This window comes from Bufo gargarizans, chromosome 4 (genome assembly GCF_014858855.1).
Source record: "Bufo gargarizans isolate SCDJY-AF-19 chromosome 4, ASM1485885v1, whole genome shotgun sequence".
In the NCBI taxonomy this organism is placed as follows: domain Eukaryota; kingdom Metazoa; phylum Chordata; class Amphibia; order Anura; family Bufonidae; genus Bufo; species Bufo gargarizans.
In genome coordinates, this window is record NC_058083.1 from 501,114,491 (window position 1) to 501,135,546 (window position 21,056).

Sequence of the window (21,056 nt, forward strand, 5' to 3'; positions counted from 1 at the left end):
ACTGTACAGTCATCAAATGTCAGATCTGAGGTTATACAGTGTAATCCTCTCAGATTACAATGTATACCCTCTTTTATGTGTGTTTGTCACTTTTTATGTTTATATTTATTTGAATTTCTCTCCCATGTGCAGCTGCTGCTCGCAGGGAACGGAACCAGGAAGTCAAATGCCGGCCGGTGTTCTGCCAGATCTCTATACCTTGCGAAAAGTCTATACCGGAAGTGACGCGGCCGCACAGGAATCAGCTGGAGGAGGGTGTGCGCGGCTCTGCGCAAGCGCACATCCACTGGCTTAGGACAGAATCGTTGCAGTGCCGCAATAGAAGTACTTCGTGCACCGCGCGTGCTCACTTAGGGGTATAGAGATTTTGCAGCGCAAAATGTTGCATCAGATCTCCCTACCCCTGAGCGCGCACAAATCATCAGATCAAATCAGGATGAACTGCAACTGATGATTTGTGCGCATGTGTGCACTTAAGGGTAGGGAGATCTGATGCAACATTGTGCGCTGCAAAATCTCTAGACTGCTGGTATTCAGGGAAACAGGGGGGGGGGGGTCCAACTTTAACTCACCCCTGGCCCCTTTACCCAACCTTGACCCATAACAAAAGACACAGACAACTGTATAATTTTATTGCTGGGTGGTGATCGGCCACAGTTTCTTTATTAAAGCGGCAAACTTTAATAAACCATAATATCGGAGCGGTATGCCAAATGCTGTACTCCCAGCGGGCAAGTTAAGCCGTAATCATCAGAGCGGTCTGCCAACCGCTGGACTCCCAGCGGGCAGTTACACCATCTGCTACCACCATATCTCCGCTGTACTCAAATGCCGCCAGCTGTGACTTCATAAACTCAACCAGAATTCGCAGCTCTCAAAAGCCGTAATCATCGGAGCAAAATCCGAACCGCTGGACTCCCAGCGGGGGCTCTGAAGAATAGAAAAAACAAAACAGAATAACCAAGTATCCACAACTGATCAGAACCTTGCACCTCGACCCGCCTCCCAAGAATAACCGCAAAGGGAGGGAGGGTGGGCCAATCTGCTTCCACTTGCAAGAGGAAGTGACCAGGACAGAGAGGAGGTATATGTGACCTTCAGGATTTCCTGCACCGCCCCCATCCTGTCTAAGGTGGATCCTCAGTGAATTAGCCCTTAATGACCCTAATCTGCAACCTACTTAACCATTACTAAGACGAGGCCAGCTCCCTAAACGCCCCTAAGGGGGGAGGACCATCAGTCCCTGAGCACCCTCCCTATACAGTCGGGTGCTTGCCATACCCCTAAGTGCGCACGCGCGGTGCACAAAGTACTTCTATCTCGGCGCTGCAACGATTCTTTCCTAAGCCAGTGGATGTGCTCTTGCGCACACCCTCCTCCAGCTGATTCCTGTGCGGCCGCGTCACTTCCGGTGCAGCCGCATCACTTCCGGTATAGACTTTTCGCAAGGTATGGAGATCTGGCAGAACACAAGCGGAGGACATCGCCAGATCGCCGGCAGAAGCTGAAGGGACTCTGCAATGTTACCCCGAGCGTGACTCGGGGTTACCGCTTCTGGCAGCGAAAATTAACCCCGAGTCACGCTCGGGAATACCGTCAGGGAGGTTAAAGGGACTCTGGGACTCGCACCTATCTCTCGAATGGGGCCCCGAAAGATAATGAGAGCAGACTGTGCATCTATGGGAGTTCCCAAAAGAGCTGAGCGAGCGCGCTCCGCTGTTTCCCAAATCTCCCATAGAAGTGAAAGAAGAGTGCCCTGCAAATGCGGCCACCTCTCCATTCACCTCTATGGAAGTTCTGGAAATAGCAGATCACTGGTGATTCACTTTGGGGGCCCGGTTCTAGAGACAGGTGCGGGTCCCAGAGATGGACCAACCCCTTTAAGGTTCTCTAAACTTGGGCCTAGTTGTGCGGGAGGTTGAGCAGTCTTGTCTTCCATCCACACTGCTTCAGACTAGACCAGGGGTGTCCAAACTTTTTCCAAAGAGTGCCAGATTTGATAAAGTGAACATGTGCGAGGGCCGACCGTTTTGCCTGACATTCTTTAAACCATTAAACTTTTATGAAAATTAACTATTTTATGCAAAGTTTATTGAAAACGGCATACTTTTCATTTTGTGACTTGGATGACAAATCTAAACAGGTGTTAAATCACTCTGCCTTTAATATAAAAAAAAACAACAGGAAGCTGAAATAGGTCAGGAACGTTGTGCATTGAACAAGTACATTACACAAAGTAATAAAGGTTGTCTGTCAACTTTTAAGTAAAAAAAAATGTGAACAGGAACATAACACCAAGTATACATGTGTTCAAATATACAGTATTTATAACTGATTTAGACCAACTGACATTAAAGGGGTTCTGCACCTTCATTTAACTGATGATCTATCCTCTGGATAGATCATCAGCTTCTGATCGCCGGGGGTCCGACACCCGGGACCCCCGCCGATCAGCTGTTTGAGAAGCCAGCGGCGCTCTAGCAGCGCCGCGGCCTTCTCACTGTTTACCGCCGGGCCGCCCACCCACTGACGTCACGACTTGTATCAACTAGAGTGGGCGCGGCTAAGCTCCATTCAAGTGAACAGAGCTTAGCCGCGCCCACTCTAGTTGATACAAGTGCCTTCTCAAACAGCTGATCGGCGGGGGTCCCGGGTGTCAGACCCCCGCCGATCAGAAGCTGATGATCTATCATGAAGGTGCAGAACCCCTTTAACTGAGATTTTACAATGTATTCATCTCAATAAAAAAAAAACCTTGCCTGCACTAATGTGAAGGGTGAAACTGAGATCTGGACTGCAGCAATTAGACAAGGTCTTGTTCAAAGGCCATGGTTTTGATGCGCAAAATGTCACTTAGAGAGTCACTTAGAGAAGCACAGGGAGAAGGAAAGCCAAAATCTTGCAAGATCTTGGACATCGCGAGATTTGAGCTTTCCTTCTCCCTGCGCCGGTGTTCTGTCAGAATACTATACCTTATCAGAATGCTATACCCTCGTCACTTCCGGTGACGCAGCTGCACTGGAAGTGACAAGAATCAGCTGGAGGGGGGGGGGGGGGTGCGACGCTGCGCAATTGCAGATCCACGGGTGAGTAAAAATTATAGCACCGCCGTGGGAGAAGTGCCCACTTAATGTGCATGCGCAAAAGCGGCCAGGACACACTGTGCCTGCGCGTGCGCACTCAGGGGTAGGGAGATCTGATGGAACATTTTGCACTAACAAATCTACCTACACCTGAGTGCGCACGAGCAGTGTAATCCTGATGTGTGTGGTGGACGGGAGTATATAGCCACACGTGCGCACCCTCTCCTACCCAGCCGTGGCTCTGGGCGCAGGCGCGGTGTCTCCCGGCCGGTTTCGGGCATGCGCATTAAGTGGGCGCTTCTCCCGCGGCGGTGCTATAATTTTGACTTACCCGTGGATCTGCGCTTGCGCAGGGCCGCACACCCCCTCCTCAAGCTGATTCTCGTCACTTCTGGTGCAGCAGCATCACTGGAAGTGACGAGGGTATAGCATTCTGATAAGGTATAGTATTCTGACAGAACACCGGTTGATAACGTCAAGTCCCGCGACGAGAGATCCCAGGAGTCCTTAGCGGGGCTCGAGGACTCACTGGGGGGACCGTAAGATCTATATTTGCACAACTTATCTGTGGGGCCTTTATCAGTCCAGAACGCGGGCCGCAATTGGCCCGCGGGACGGACTTTGGACATGCCTGGACTAGACTCTCTCAACACTCACTAATCAGGGGGCAGACCTAGTACATCTCATGAATACATAACACAATCTACCAAGTTGTTAACCATATGTTGTCCATGCAATGCCATTATGTTCATGTACAAAACAAATAACAACATTTAATAACTCAAGAAACATTGCATTAACTCTGTCAATAGTAATTAACCCTTTGCAGTAGTCCTTCTGGGGTACTGCATAACTACCGTGTGGGGGAACTATGGACGCATTCTACTGTGAAGGGGGCATGAATGGTAAATAACTGGTGTATGGGGCATACAGGGCCTGGGCAGAAGTAAAGTAAACTCTTGACTTCTTCTCCTGACAAGCGCTTGTGGGGGCAGGGTTGTATGGAGAGCATTGGGTGGTCTTGACTAGCCGTGAAAAGTGGGGTTGCTGGGAAGCTGCTTGAGAGAGGGCCTGTTCATACATTTTGTATGGGGCCCAGCCTTTTCTAGCTCCATGCCTGGTCATAGAGCATGCCCACAGCACTCTCCCATAGAAGTCAATGACCATCATGTACAGAAAATAAAAAAAAGATTAGAAAAATTGAATCAGTATCTGTATTAATACGACACATCAAGGTGATGTATTCCCTTTCATCTCATGAAGATTCAGCGTTAGGTTTATCTTGAAGATAAAGCAGAACACAGAAGTTTTGTCCTTGTCTTGTCTCGTTGGAGACCCTGACACAGTCTAGGATGTTCTCCACAGGGATAATTATACATGGAGACAATAGATTATCAATGTCTTCAAGACATCTGCAAGACATCTTGTGTTTTCTTCCTTTGTGCATTTGTTCTGTTTGATTCCAGTAGGGAGTACTTGTCATGTGTGAGGCTCACAGCACGGATAATTCTATATTGTGTGAATGTTCCCCTACAATAACGCATTATTCTGTCCGGACAGATGTTTCTGCTTCCTGCTCGGATCCCGCATTCTCCGCAAAGATTCCCCCACACGATCGGGCTTGTGTTCGAGAGGAGGAGATCAGATGCAGAGAAGGATGGCTTGAGGTAAATGCTATTCTTGTCACCGTGCTGACACAAGGCGGAATACTACTTTTCCATGGTGATTATACATACTGCATTACTTACTGATGAGAATCACAATTTATTAAAGGGGTCGTCTGGCCTAGGACCAACCCAATCCCTGGAACCTGTGTACCATAGCTTCGGTGCAATGACCCCACTCCCAGCCATCTTGGGCGCACTAGACCCAATTGTGGCTTGGCCGCAAGTGACATCGTAGTGACGTGCCACTCTAGCACTATGACTTATGAGGACAGTGATTGGCCACAGCGATCATGGGACCGAGCCGTTTCTGGTCTGGCAGGAACCCAAAGTGGACTGTGGACAAGTGAGGTTTTTTTTATTATTAACTGGGCACAGGTTCAGAGGATTGGGTTGGTTGACTCCTAGGCGAGACAAAGCCTTTTCGCAAGACAATTTTAGTCCTGTGCTGTCTGGATAGAACCTATTGGAGACATTTATCAAACTGGTGTAAGGTAGAACTGGCTTAGTTGCCCATAGCAACCCATCAGATTCCACCTTTCATTTTTCACAGATCCTTTGAAAAATGTAAAGTGGAATCTGATTGGTTGCTATGGGCAACTAAGCCAGTTCTGATTTACACCAGTTTGATAAATATCTGTTCATCTAGATCCTTCACATTCATAAACAGAATACTAAAATACTGCTGCCTGTGCAATGTGCCACCCCCCAGGGCCGATCGTGTCCCAGGAATTCCGAGTGGTGTGGTGTGGCCTTAATAGTTTACATGTGTGTCACGGTGCTCCTACCTGGATACCGTCGCTCCCAAGGGCTTGGCTCTGAAGCAATAAAGAAGATGAGTTATGGGGGAGGTGGAGAAAAAGTCGAGTCGAGACTCTGATAAAGTTCAACAGCTTTGCTTGCATCAACTTGCATCTAAACAATATTCAGGCTGTTGGTTCCAGCAGGATTTGGCATAAACTGGCAGGCAAACTGAAGTACTCAGATTTCTCTCCCTGCTGTGCTAAACTCGGCTTTAGTCTGGTCGCTGGACTTTCAGTCTGTTCTGGTATCTCTGGAGTGGGGTGCCTTCGGCTGTTGACCCCCTCACAATACTCTGTCTCTTAGGCCTCATGCACACAACCGTTGTTTTGGTCCGCAGTTTTTGAGGCTCGGATGCGGACCCATTCACTTCAATGGGGCTACAAAAGATGCAGACAGCACTCCGTATGCTGTCTGCATCCATTGCTCTGTTCTGTGGCCCCGCAAAAAAAAATATAACATGTCCTATTCTTGTCCGTTTTGCGGACAAGAATAGGCATTTCTACAATGGGCCGCCTGGTCTGTTCCTCAAATTGCAGGAAGGCACACGGGCGGCTTCCGTGTTTTGCGGATCCGCAATTTGCGGACTGCAAAACACACAACGGTCGTGTACATGTAGACTTAATCTGTAAGGAGTCATGGTGCTCTATGAGCTGCTTCCCTCTGAAGAGACTCCTTGTGCAGGAGGGGGGAACTTTCCCCTTGAGGTTACATTTTTCATTTCTTCTCAGCATCACTGTCTAGACTAGACTGGAATCAACTAGAACTGCAACCCCTCCTTCTGTTAGGAAGCAGGACTAGCCCACTTCTGCCCAAAAGGGGGAGAATGGAATGGTAAGTTCCATTCTATCTCAGAATCATTCTCTCTCTCTGTCACAAATACATAACACCATCTGCTGAACAACCAGGAACATTACATGAGATCAATAGATCAATCAGATCAATATTATCAATGCACAATATAAAGGACCTGGAATAAATACAAGGATGACATTATTGTTAGCCCATTGGAGACAGTAGCAGAGTGTAGGAATGGTAATACTACTCTGGGCTATTACACCTGCTTTAAAAGTGGCTGTCTCATAAATGCATCCCCATATATCATACTAGTAGATATGGACCTGCTTGGGACCCCCTCTATGCTTAGTCCATGTTCAAACATAGCAGGATACACTGCAAATTGTCTGTTGGAGGGCAGAAAATCCAAACGGAAGCTTAAGGCCCCTTTCACACGGGCGAGTTTTCCGTGCGGGTGCGATGCGTGCGGTGAACGTATTGCACCTGTACTGAATCCTGACCCATTCATTTCTATGGGGCTGTGCACATGAGCGGTGATTTTCACGCATCACTTGTGCATTGAGTGAAAATCGCAGCATGCTCTATATTGTCCGATTTTCACGCGACGCAGGCCCCATAGAAGTGAATGGGAATCGTGAAAATCGCATAGCATCCGCAAGCAAGTACGGATACAGTGCGATTTTCACGCACGGTTGCTAGGAGACGATCGGGATGGAGACCCGATCATTATTATTTTCCCTTATAACATGGTTATAAGGGAAAATAATAGCATTCTGAATACAGAATGCATAGTAAAACAGCGCTAGAGGGGTTAAAAAAAAAATGTAACTCACCTTAGTCCACTTGATAGCGAAGCCGGCATCTCCTTGTGTCTCCTCTGCGCTGAACAGGACCTGGGGTGAGCATTAAATAGAGGTTAAGGACCGTTGATGACGTCACTCCGGTCATCACATGGTCTTTTACCATGGTGAATCACCATGGTAAAAGATCATGTGACGTACCATGTGATGACCGGAGTGACGTCATCAAAGGTCCTTAACCTCTATTTAATGCTCACCCCAGGTCCTGTTCAGCGCAGAGGAGACATAAGGAGATGCCGGCTTCGCGATCAAGTGGACTAAGGTGCGTTAAATTTTTTCTTTTTTTTTTTAACCCTTCTAGCGCTGTTTTACTATGCATTCTGTATTCAGAATGCTATTATTTTCCCTTATAACCATGTTACAATACAATCTTCAGAACATCAATCCCAAGCCCGAACTTCTGTGAAGAAGTTCGGGTTTGGGTACCAAACATGCGCGATTTTTCTCACGCGAGTGCAACGCATGACAATGTTTTGCACTCGCGCGGAAAAATCGTGCATTTTACCGCAACGCACCCGCCTCTTATCCAGGCAAAAAAACTGACGCCCGTGTGAAAGAGGCCTTAGGGTAGGTCATCAATATCAGATCAGTGGAGGTCTGTGGCCTGTTCATAGTATACCAGACACAACGCCGTACATTGTATAGAGATTGAGACCTATGGATGTGATGTCAGAAGCCCAAAGAAGAGGCCACTCGAGCCCATGGCCCCTATAAACAGTTGATTGTTGGAAGTGTTAGGATTCTAAGACCCCCCCCCCCCAGTGATCTGATTTTGATAACCTCTCTTAAGGTAGATAATCATTATTTAAAGGGTTCATCCCACGAAAACTGAAACTGTTAACATTTTTCAAACCAGCACCTGGATCTAAATAATTTAATAGCATGCAGTTGAAAATGTAGTATATAGCTACTGAGTTATTCAATAAAATCTATCTGTATAGCGCCACCTGCTGTCTGTTCTTTCCATATCTGTCCACGTCAGTAACATTGCCGAGGTTTTCGCGGGTGCTTAGTTCCATCCTTCAACTGCCACTGTTAGAAGCTTTGACAGTTCTCAGCCCCCTGAGAAAGGACACGTCCCCTGAGCTGTCAGTTTAAATTAAGAGTACCATACGATTTCTGGTTTTTAATTTTTTTTCATGGAATTACCCATTTATATCCTAGACAACCCTTTTAATGTTCATTGTAATTTCACAGCAGAACTTTATAGGTAGTGATGGACGATTCGCGTTCGCGGCGGGCCCCATTCACTTTAATGGCAGGCGAACTTGAAAAACCTTTAGGTCATATTTTTAGCCAGCAAACACTTACTAGAAGTACACAAATAGTCCCACAACATGGACAGTGATATACCAGAGGGGGGATCATTGGCAAAAATTCCCACAAAAAATATGTATTTTAATAAGGGGCCATTTTTATGCGTCTTAAAGGGAAACTCTCAAAAATGTGCCCTGCTGGAGCCTAGAAAGTTTTTATTTCCTATCGGTTTGATGTGTACACATGTGCAGCACTCCACGTTTTGTATCCTGCCATAAAAAAAATGCATACGTTAATGTACATTTTTTTTCTACCATGGAACAGTATGGTGAACGGACGCCACTGTACGGCATCAGTCTGAAGCATCTGTTAACACGTACATTTTTGGTATGCATTAAATGGATGGCAAAAATAACATGTGATCCCAGCCCTAGTGTCAGAATAGGCACCAGTACACAGCGGAGCAGCGTGGCGGAGAGGGGAGGCCGCCATGTACTGACAGAGCACTACCTGGTCCTGGTGGTCAGGGATGAGGACTGTGCTTCCCAAGGATCATTTTCTACTGGGAAATACAGGGCACAGTATAATACACTAGAATCTATATAATATAAAGATATTAGCCCTACCCCCAAATAATAATACAATTATGTGGTCATTTATTATATAGAAATACGTCTATGTTAGGCGTATTTCTGACACAGATTGTGGCGCAAAGGTCCTTAGCACCGCAATCTGCATATTTTTCCTGCTCATGCCAGATCTATAAAAGGATGGCATAGACAGGGAAAGGGATACAGTTATGGCCATCCAGTTATTGGATACCACCGCCATACATTGACCGGATAATACTGCCATACCGTGACCGGATAACGCCGCCATACTGTGACCGGATAAAAGGGTATAAGAGGGCACAGTACAGGGAATGACTAGGGGCACTGCACAGGGTGTGGTAAGAGGGCACAATGCGGGGTATAAGGGGGCACAGTACAGGGTGAGGGGCACAGTCACATGACCCTGTGACATTAGATAGTCCTTATGGTAAATGCGATTCATACGCCACCATAATGAGAGGCAGAGGAGTGAGACAGGAGTGTGATTATGTGGCTAGAGATAAAAAAAAGTACCGTAAGTACTGCGTCTTATACGGCGAATGCTGTCAGTTTTACATCGCAAGCTGCGATGTAAAGCAAGCAGGGACTCAGGGAGGGACTGGGAGGAGGAGCTGGGGGCCGGCAATAGCGGCAGGGCGGGGCAGTCACTGTATTATAGCCCCGCCCCGCCGCTCCGGTATACTAATATAATATGTCTCATTTAATTAATAGTTATTAACTATGCCCCTTTATTCCTAATAGTACCTTAAATCCTAAGCGCTTCAGTACAATGGCGGCAGGCAGCGTAACTCCCTGATGTCACGTGCCTGCGCCGCCTACTTTATGAATGAAGTGGGCGGTGCAGGCAAGTGACGTCAGTGAGTGACGCGCCGGCCGCCCGGCCTGCCTGCCTCCATTGTACTGAAGCGGTTAGGATGTAAGGTACTATTAGGAGTTGGGGGGCATGTTTAATAACTATTAATTGAATAAGACATCTTATATTTGTATACTGGAGCGGCAGGGGATCTGTGGATGGCACAGTTATGGGCTGGGAGGGTCTGTGGATGACACATATATAACAGTGCCATCCACAGATCCCCCCCCTGTAACAGTGCCAGCCACAGAGCCCCCTGTAACAGTGCAAGCCACAGATCCCCCCATAACAGTGTCCATCACAGATCCCCCCATAACAGTGTCCATCACAGATCCCCCCATAACAGTGTCCGTCATCCACAGATCCCCCCATAACAGTGTCCATCATCCACAGATCCCCTTCATAACAGTGTCCGTCATCCACAGATCCCCAGTAATAGTGCCATCCACAGACCACCATTAGTTCCAAACCCACCAAACACACAGCACACCTTTTGGTTAAAAATATTTTTTCACGGGGGGCGGAGCTAGCGCCGGACGGAGATGGCCGCATAGTTCCCTGCGCTCCCAGGAGGTTTACTTACAACACCAGCTTACAGTAGCATAAACGGGCGAGCATGGTTAAAATCGGCAACCAGAAGCAAGGCGACCACCCCACCAACATCAAGGGACAGATCCCGCCTGGAGAGATGGATAAATTCCTCAAGAAAGCGGCCGCAACGGTCGCGGCTAGAGAAACCAAAATGGCGCCGTCATCACAGCACAAAGCGCCAAAGCGGGCTCCTACCCTCTCGGAAGATGAGAGTGATACTGAGGATAACCAGGTCAGTCCTGACCTACCACTTACTAGGAAATATCTAGATCGTGCCCTGAGTAGGGTAATGGAACCCATTCTCACTGAAATATCAGCCTTTAGACAGGAGGTACGGCACATAGGGGACAGGGTAGAAACCCTGGAGCTACATCAAACGGCCTCTCTGAATCACCATACAGCAGTGTCCGATGCTTTGCGCCGCTGCTCTAACTACTTGAATGTGATGCACAACACTATTGAAGACCAAGAAAACAGAGGGCGCCGGAACAATTTAAGGTTCCGTGGGATTTCAGAAGCGGTCCTACCTGGAGATATTCCTGCGGCTGTTCTAGCTATTTGCAGTTCACTACTAGGGCCTAATTTTCCGCAAGATGTGGTCATAGAACGGGCTCACAGGGCCCTTCGTCCGAAACCCAAGCCCTCCGAACCGCCTAGGGACGTCATCTGCAAGTTCCTGAACTTTCCTGTAAAATCCGCCATCTTGGAAGCTGCCCGTAATAATGCTGGACTGACATACGAAGATTCCAAGCTGGAGATTTATCAAGATTTGGCACCCTCTACGCTGAAAAAGCGCAGGGCGCTCAAACCCTTGACCGATTGGCTCCGGTCCAACAAAATACCTTACCGATGGTCCTACCCTTTCGGACTTGCTTTCTTCTTTGCCGGGAAAAAAGTCTTCATCACGTCCTTCACAGATCTGCAAGCCACCTATGATCTTTTGAAGGTGGATCCTTTGCCGATTGAGAATTGGGAACTTTTTCAGGACTTACGGGACCTTCCTGACCTGCCTAAAATAGTTCCATTCGAAGTCCTACGTACCCCGAAGTCCTCCAGATCTAAGAAAAGAAGCTTGCAGCTCACTCCTAGAAGCCTCTCTCAGGAACATTGAGTAAAACCACAAGAATCCCTGTACTTATGCTGGCGCAAATACTTAACCATTTATCCTGAGCAGGTTCATTGATGCCATGTTATTAATCTGCTTAATGTTTGATATAATGTCAGTATTAACATACTGGTTACATCGCCCAGATGGAACCATTCTCCCTGATAATTCATGGGCCTCATCAGAGGTGTTGTTCGCCCTCCTCCACGGTCACTAGACCAAATTTCCCCCACATGTATGCAGTATATTCAAATATGCTGATTTATTCCTTGTTTGTTCCCCTATGTTCTGTTCTTTGTTTTTACCCTGTTCTTTCTTCAAGGTATGCGACGCGCAAACTGACTACGTACGATATTTGTTGTATCCTGACCCAGTACACTCGCGTGGAGACAAGACTACATACTATCTATTTCCTCTCTTGGAGGAGACACTCTTGGCTCAGAGGTAATCTCACCTACACCTCACCAAATGGCTGACCTACACATTGCTTCTTACAATGTTAAGGGCTTTCACTCCCCCTCCAAAAGGAGCCAAGTCTTTACCATTCTAAGAAAAGCCAAAGTTGAAGTGGTGTTCCTCCAAGAGACACACTACCGTTTCAATCATTACCCCAATATGCAGTTCTCTTATTACTCGGACTGGTTTCATTGTGGGGGCAACTCATCCGCATCATGCGGGGTCAGTATAGGATTTCATAGAAGGGTTCCATTTAAAATCATAGATCAAATACTTGACCCAGACGGACGGTATATCCTGATTAAGGGTTCTATTGGACAACAAATATATACCTTTGCAAATGTGTATGTTCCTAACTCCAACCAATCCCAATGGATAGCTAACATAGTCTCCATCTTTAACCCCTTTAAAGAGGGTATTGTGATATTGGGAGGGGATCTGAATGTTGCTCTATTCCCGCAACTCGATGTTTCATCCCACAGATCATCCCTGCCTGGTAAATCCCTTAAATCCATCAGGAAGAACCTCTGGGGTCTTCACCTGGTTGACTCCTGGCGCTCTCACCATCCTAATGACCTAGATTACACCTTTTATTCTGCTCCCCATGCCACCTACCACAGGCTAGACTACCTCTTCATATCAAAAGAGCACCTCCATCTGTGTAGCTCAGCCTCGATAGGTTCTATACATCTGTCAGATCATTCCCCTATTTTCATCCAGATACTAGCTCCCTCAAAAAAACCCTCTTGTTTTAATTGGCGTTTGAATGAAACTCTCCTGGGTTCCCAAGATTCAATAGACCGGATTTCTAAGCACCTATTAGACTACTTTTCCCTAAATAAAAGCCCAGACATTTCTATCAACACTCTCTGGGAGGCTCACACACCGGTCATCAGAGGCCACTTTATCAGTATAGGTTCCCACAAAAAGAAACTTCAAGAAAAAGCTATAGATGATATCCTCAGAGAAATTCAGAGACTGGAACTCTGTCATAAATCTTCCGACTCTGCCCCCCACTTAAAAGAACTGTCAGATAATAGAGCTAAATTGAAATCTCTTTTATCTTCCAAAGCAGCCAAGTACTACATGAGCATTAAACATAAGTTCTTTGCTCATGGGGATAAGGCAACTAAATTTCTGATGAGTAGGATTAAGGGGAGAAGGTCCTCTAACTATGTCCACCAACTCTCTTCATCTGATGACAAACCGATTTTCTCCCTCTCCCAGATCACTGCACAATTTCGGACTTATTATGATAACCTCTATAATCTCCCCCCCACTGAGACGCCTGAGAAGAGATTATCTGCTATAGAAAATTTCCTGAACTCTTCTAAGATACCATCTCTCTCCCCAGATCAAAAACTAAAACTGGAAGCTCCTCTCACTATTACGGAACTTAAGAACGCCATCTCACAAATGCCGTCGGGAAAGAGCCCTGGCCCAGATGGGTTTCCCCTGTCATACTATAAAACCTTTCAGGGAATACTCCTTCCCTACCTCCTAGAAGTCTGTAATCAAACATTATTGGGCCGCCCTCTTTCCAGAGACATGACCATGGCACATATCTCCCTTATACCAAAAGAAGGGAAAGATCCCAAACAATGCTCTAACTATAGACCTATATCCCTCCTAAACATAGACCTCAAGCTCCTGGCCAAAATGTTAGCTAATAGATTGGCTATCTTTCTCCCCTCCCTCATACACGGGGATCAGGTTGGCTTTATCCGCACCAGAGAGGGTAAAGACAACACGGCCAGGGTGATTAATACCCTCTGCCACACCAAAAGACTCTCTTCCCCTTTGCTTCTCCTTAGTACGGATGCGGAGAAAGCATTCGACAGGGTAAATTGGCAATATCTAAAACATACTCTGGTGAGGTTTGGCCTCCCTGGTCCCTTTATACTAGCTACCTTCGCCATGTACGAGTATGCGTCGGCAAGAGTACAAGTCAATGGAAACCTATCTGTTCCATTTACAATAAGTAACGGAACTAGACAGGGTTGCCCTCTCTCACCCCTCCTTTTCATTTTAGCGCTAGAACCCCTCCTTGCTAACTTCAGACTTGACGGGGAGATTTCGGGTCTATGTTTGGGAGGCAGGGAACAGAAAGTTGCAGCATTCGCCGACGACGTCCTGATAATGACGACTAACCCCAAAGTCTCCCTCCCTCGGATTCAAAGTCATCTAAATTGCTTTAGTCGAACCTCAGACTTCAAAATTAATGCTAGCAAGTCCTTGGTGCTTTGTACGGGAATTTCCAACTCCACAAAAAACCAGCTGAAGGCCGATTCCCCATTTAACTGGTCCTCAAGAACAATCACTTACTTGGGAGTCAAACTGAGTTCTAACATACATGACCTCTTTGCTCTTAACTATATCCCTCTTAGGAAGTCCATTTTTGAGGCCATTGACAATTTGGCAAAGTCCAACCCAACCCTATCTTGGTTTGGCCGCAAGAATCTTCTAGCCTCCTTAATCCTTCCTCGCCTCACCTACCTACAACAGGTATTGCCAATCTCAGTCCCCAAACAATATTATGACCAAATTTTTTAAAAATTCAGGACATTTATTTGGCATGGTAAAAGAGCGAGACTATCATCTTCATTACTCACCAAACCTAAGCATGCGGGAGGGATCGGGCTGCCTAATCCTGAAATCTACAGTAAAGCTATCCTTCTAACCCGAGTGGTAGCTTGGTTGCACTCCTCCCCGCCTTCCCTCTTGGTGGAACTGGAATTAGATATACTACAAAAATCCCCTTGAGCACTACTACTAGGCTCCCAAACGGTCATCCCAGGACAATTCTCCCAATACCCGATAATTAAAGCTACTCTAGAGGCCTGGAAATGGGTTTCTTACTCACACTGCTCTATACCATATCCCTCCCCCCTTCTGACGGTGAAGGACATAATTGGCACAGCCCCCGGGGCAATAAAATCCGCGACTTCCCAAACACTTAAGTCTTCCTCTATACACATTAACTCCCTGGCATTGTCTTCGGGTGAATGGCTAGACCTACAAGCACTTAACACTATTTTAAACCCGCACCCATGTGATATCTTTACCATGGCTTATCTAAGAGCTTACTTGAAACAACATATCAATTTAGGAGATTTATCACGACCTTTAGTCTGGCTCGAAGCAGTTATTTCACTCCAAACTATGCCTAGGAAATTAATTTCGCTGATCTATAGTAAATTACGTTTTCCGACCCATGCTTGCCAAACCGTCATTCGTGAGTAGTTGGGAAAGGGACCTTAATATAGTTTTCCCATTTAACAGCCTACCCAGTCTCCTTAGCTATCCCCACAGTGCCTCACGCTGTGTTCGGATCCAGGAAAATAGTTACAAGATCCTCACTAGGTGGTACAATACACCTGACAAAACATCATTGTACTCAGAATCTGCTTCGGATGCTTGTTGGAGGCACTGTGGGGGAAAAGGAACTTTCTTTCACATCTGGTGGACATGTCCCAATATACACAGATGGTGGGTGGAGATTTTTGCTACATCAAGCAAGATCTGCGGGACCTCTATTTCACCCTCTCCGCAACTAGCTCTCTTGTCCTTCTCCCTTGAGGATCAGAGTGTGAAACCGTCATACTTATTCATGCAAATGTTAATGGCTGCCCGCCTGTTGCTTCCCAAACATTGGCTTCATCCCCAGGTTCCAACCATGGATGATTGGATCCAAAAAATAGACCAAATCCATAGGTTTGAAGAACTCTCTTCTTGGGAAATGCGATCCCATAACACATTCCTCAAAAAGTGGTCCCCCTGGTCGGACTTCAGAAACTCACACTAGAGTGGTGAAGCTCCGATTTATGTCCTCTGACCATCAACCTCTGGATCTCCTTCTTTGTAGATTCGTATTTTACTTGTGTGCCTTTGACGCCTACATAGCATTGTCTTGCTTGTGTATACGAAGCATATGTGATGTCTAAGTAAAGTTTTAAAATGTCTAGAATGTACTACTTGGATCTTACCCATACCGTCCTCTCAAGCACTAAGTAACTTATTTTTCACTATTTTTCATTATCTTTCTGTGCTAACTGTAAATGCTTAGGCCTGCGCGCCCTTGCCTTGATACAGTGTAACCCATTGTTTTCTTGTTGAAAAACTAATAAAAATTTTAAATATAAAAAAAATAAATATATTTTTTCACAATTTTTTCATCTTATTTTCCTCCCCAAAAACCTAGGTGCGTCTTATGGGCCGGTGCGTCTTATACGGCGAAAAATACGGTAACTGCCGGCCAGTACAGGCCCCAAAAATTAGCCAATAGGCATTCACCTGACAGCAAAGAACTTTGGATTCTCTGGTTGTAGATATATTAGGCAGTCACAGGATAAATACAGTTGCAAGAAAAAGTATCTGAACCGTTTGGAATTATATGGATTTCCTCTTTAGGCCTCATGCACACGACCATTTTTTTTTAAAGTCCGCAAAAACGGGGTCCGTAGGTCCGTGATCCGTGTCCGTTTTTTCTTCCGTGGGTCTTCCTTGATTTTTGGAGGATCCACGGACATGAAGAAAAAATCGTTTTGGCGTCCGCCTGGACCCAAACGGATCCATCCTGACTTACAATGCAAGTCAATGGGGACGGATCCGTTTGACGTTGACACAATATGGTGCAATTGCAAACGGATCCGTCCCCCATTGACTTCTCCAATCCGATGGTATATTTTAACTTGAAGCGTCCCCATCACCATGGGAATGCCTCTATGTTAGAATATACTGTCGGATATGAGTTAGATCGTGAAACTCAGATCCGACAGTATATTCTAACACAGAGGCGTTCCCATGGTGATGGGGACGCTTCTAGTTAGAATATACTAAGAACTGTGTACATGACTGCCCCCTGCTGCCTGGCAGCACCCGATCTCTTACAGGGGGCTGTGATCCGCACAATTAACCCCTCAGGTGCCGCACCTCAGGGGTTATTTTGTGCATATCATAGCCCCCTGTAAGAGATCAGGGGCTGCCAGGCAGCAGGGGGCCCCCCTCCCTCCCTCTATTGTATTAACTCATTGGTGGCCAGGGTGCGGCCCCCCCGGCCCCCCTCCCTCCCTCTATTGTATTAACTCATTGGTGGCCAGTGTGCGGCCTCCCCCCGGCCCCCCCTCTCCCCCCATCATTGGTGGCAGCGGAGAGTTCCGATCGAAGTCACAGTTTAATCGCTGGGGCTCCGATCGGTAACCATGGTAACCAGGACGCTACTGCAGTCCTGGTTCCCATGGTTACTTAGCAATATTAGAAGCATTATACTTACCTGCTGGCTGCTGCGCTGTCTGTGACCGTCCGGGAGCTCCTCCTACTGGTAAGTGACAGATCATTAAGCAATGCGCCGCACAGACCTGTCACTTACGAGTAGGAGGAGCTCCTGGCCGGTCACAGACAGCGCAGCAGCCAGCAGGTAAGTATGATGCTTCTAATATTGCTAAGTAACCATGGCAACCAGGACTGCAGTAGCGTCCTGATTGCCATGGTTACCGTTCAGAGCCCCAGCGATTAAACTGGGACTCCGATCGGAACTCTCCGCTGCCACCAATGATCGGGGGGGGGGGGGGCCGGGGGGAGGCCGCACACTGGCCACCATTGAGTTAATACAATAGAGGGAGGGGGGGGCCAGGGGGAGGCCGCACACTGGCCACCAATGAGTTAATACAATAGAGGGAGGGGGAGGGCCGCACTGGCCACCTATGAAATTAAAACTGGGGAGGAAGGGGGGTCTGCCCCCTGCTGCCTGGCAGCCCCTAATCTCTTGCAGGGGGCTATGATACGCACAATTAACCCCTGAGGTGCGGCACCTGAGGGGTTAATTGTGCGGATCACAGCCCCCTGTAAGAGAGCGGGTGCTGCCAGGCAGCAGGGGGCAGTCATGTACACAGTTCTTAGTATATTCTCAGTGAAAACTCAGCTCTGAAAAAGCTTTTATGCAGATGGATCTTCGGATCCGTCTGTATGAAAGTAACCTACGGCCACGGATCACGGATGCCAATCTTGTGTGCATCCGTGTTCTTTCACGGACCCATTGACTTGAATGGGTCAGTGAACCGTTGTCCGTCCAAAAAATAGGACAGGTCCTATTTTTTGGACGGCCAGAAAAGACGGATCATGGCCGCTGATGAACAACGGTGCATTTTCCGAGTTTTCAACTGACCCATTGAAAGTCAATGGGTCCGCAGAAAATCACGGAAAACGGAACAACGGCCACGGATGCACACAACGGTCGTGTGCATGAGGCCTTACAGAACTGTTTCAGTTCAGCAATATTCTTGGGATGTCTGGTGTGAATCGCTTTCTTGAGGTCATGCCACAGCATCTCAATCGGGTTGAGGCAGGACTCTGGGCCACTCCAGAAGGTGTATTTTCTTCTGTTTAAGCCATTCTGTTGTTGATTTACTTCTATGCTTTGGGTCGTTGTCCTGTTGCAACACCCATCTTCTGTTGAGCTTCAGCTGGTGGACAGGTGGCCTTAAGTTCTCCTGCAAAATGTCTTGATAAACTTGGGAATTCATTTTTCCTTCGATGATAGCAATTCGTCCAGGCCCTGATGCAGCAAAGCAGCCCCAAACCATGATGCCCCCACCACCATACTTCACAGTTGGGATGAGGTTTTGATGTTGGTGTGCTGTGCCTCTTTTTCTCCACACATAGTGTTGTGTGTTTCTTCCAAACAACTCGACTTTGGTTTCATCTGTCCACAGAATATTTTTCCAGTACTGCTGTGGAACATCCAGGTGCTCTTGTGCAAACTGTAAACGTGCAGCAATGTTTTTTTGGACAGCAGTGGCTTCCTCTGTGGTATCCTCCTATGAAATCCTTTCTTGTTTAGTGTTTTACATATCATAGATTTGCTAAGAAGGATGTTAGCATATCACAGAGACTTTTGTAAGTCTTTAGATGACATTCTAGGATTCTTCTTCACCTCATTGAGCAGTCTGCACTGTGCTCTTGCAGTCATCTTTACAGGACGGCCACTCCTAGGGAGAGTAGCAGCAGTGCTGAACTTTCTCCATTTATAGACAATTTGTCATACCGTGGACTGATGAACAGCAAGGCTTTTGGAGATGCTTTTATAATCCTTTCCAGCTTTATGCAAGTCAACAATTCTTAATCGTAGGTCTTCTGAGCGCTCTTTTATGCTAGGCATCATTCACATCAGGCAATGCTTCTTGTGAAAAGCAAACCCAGAACTGGTGTGTGTGTTTTTTATAGGGCAGGGCAGCTGTAACCAACACCTCCAATCTCATCTCATTGATTGTACTCCAGTTGGCTGACACCTCACTCCAATTAGCTCTTGGAGATATCATTTGTCTAGGGGTTCACATACTTTTTCCACCTTCACTGTGAATGTTTGCATGGTGTGTTCAATAAAAACATTGTAATATGTAATTATTTGTGTGTTATTAGTTTAAGCAGACTGTGATTGTCTATTGTTGTGACTTAGATGAAGATCAGATCACATTGTATGACCAATTTGTGCAGAAATCCATATCATTCCAAAGGGTTCACATACTTTTTCCTGCAACTGTATGTAACTGTCAGCCAGTACAGGCCCCAAAAATTAGGCATTCACCTGACAGTACCTAAAAGTACTTTTATGTCGCTGTATATACATAAGGCAAGGACAATTCGTTGTTCTGGGTGGTGGTGGATATGTGTGGGCTGGCAGGAGGAAATTCAATTACACGTGGTAATCACAGGTGTTGAATTCCTCCAAGATCCATGCCTTATTCATTCTTAAAAATGTGAGGTAGTCCACACTGTCGTGAGCTGGGCGAGTGCGCTTATCGGTCACGATCCCCCCTGCTGCACTGAACGTCCTTTCGGACAGGACACCCAACGAGGCGCAAGCAAAGAGTTCCATGGCAAATTGTGCCAGCTCTGGCCACAGGTCAAGCCTGCACACCCAGTAGTTAAGGGGTTCCTCGCTTTTCAGAGCGTCCACATCGGCCGTTAACCTGATGTAGTTGGACACCTGTCGGTCTAGGTGTTCCCTGAGGCTGGATTTGGAGGGCGGCTGTCAATGGGTTGGATGCAAGAATAATCTCATATCCGAAGGAACCAACACATCTTCAAATCACTGTCTTCTTGCAGGCGCGGTAGGATTGGTACCCGCACCTGTTTCGCTATGGGTGGAATTTCCTATGCCAGTGCCCGCAACAGCAGAATGCAGCATCTCTCGCAGCAAGGCCTGGAAAGGAAATGCTGCATTCTGACAGGCCTCTATGATCCTGGTAACATGTCTGCCATTTTGTGTTTGTACCGGGGGTCTAAGTACGTTGCCACCCAGTACAGGTCCTTGACCTTTATGCTTTTTATACAGGAGTCCCTCTTCAAACACTGGAGCATGAAAGCCCCCATTTGCACTAAATTGGAAGCGGTGGAGCGCCCTGGCTCCTGCTTATCGACCCAGGAGAATGTCGTCCTTGGTCTCCTTCCCCCAGCCACGGACAACACCAGGGATTTCCGAAAAGTTTAAAGCCTACTCTTATTGCTCCTCCTCCTCCCCCCAGCCACCATCCTCATTTAACTCCTCTTCAGACTCTTGTTGATTTGTCTCAGATGGAGTAGCCCCCCCGGGAATTCATTCAGCATTGCGACTTCCTCATCTTTCAGCTCATCGACGGCTTGATCAATGAAACGATGCAATGCACGCTCCAGAAAGAAGGCGTAAGGTACGATGTCGCTGATGGCGCCCTGGCTGCGACTGACCAGTTTGGTGATCTCATCAAATGTCTGCAGAAGTCCCAAGCTCCCCAGAACCTGTCCTGCTGCAGAGTTCGTACAGGTAGTCGTTAACGGCATGTTTCTGCTGGAGCAGGCTATCAAGCATATACAAGGTGGAGTTCCAGCTTGTCAGGCAGTCACAAATCAGACGTCTGACGGGCAAGTGGTGTTGCCGCTGAACGTCAGCAAGACGAGCCATGGCCTTGTAAGATCTAAAATGGCCAGGGATTTTCCTGGCCTG

General features: G+C 47.0%; 1 protein-coding gene across 1 annotated transcript in view; it reads left to right on the top strand.

The window, feature by feature from the left end:
- Positions 1-21,056, top strand: part of HAAO (3-hydroxyanthranilate 3,4-dioxygenase) — a 67,807-nt gene that overhangs the window by 16,737 nt on the left and 30,014 nt on the right. The window contains exon 4 of the mRNA XM_044292470.1: positions 4,644-4,750. Within this exon, the coding sequence (XP_044148405.1) occupies positions 4,644-4,750 (107 nt within the window). The remainder of the gene's footprint in view (positions 1-4,643; positions 4,751-21,056) is intronic.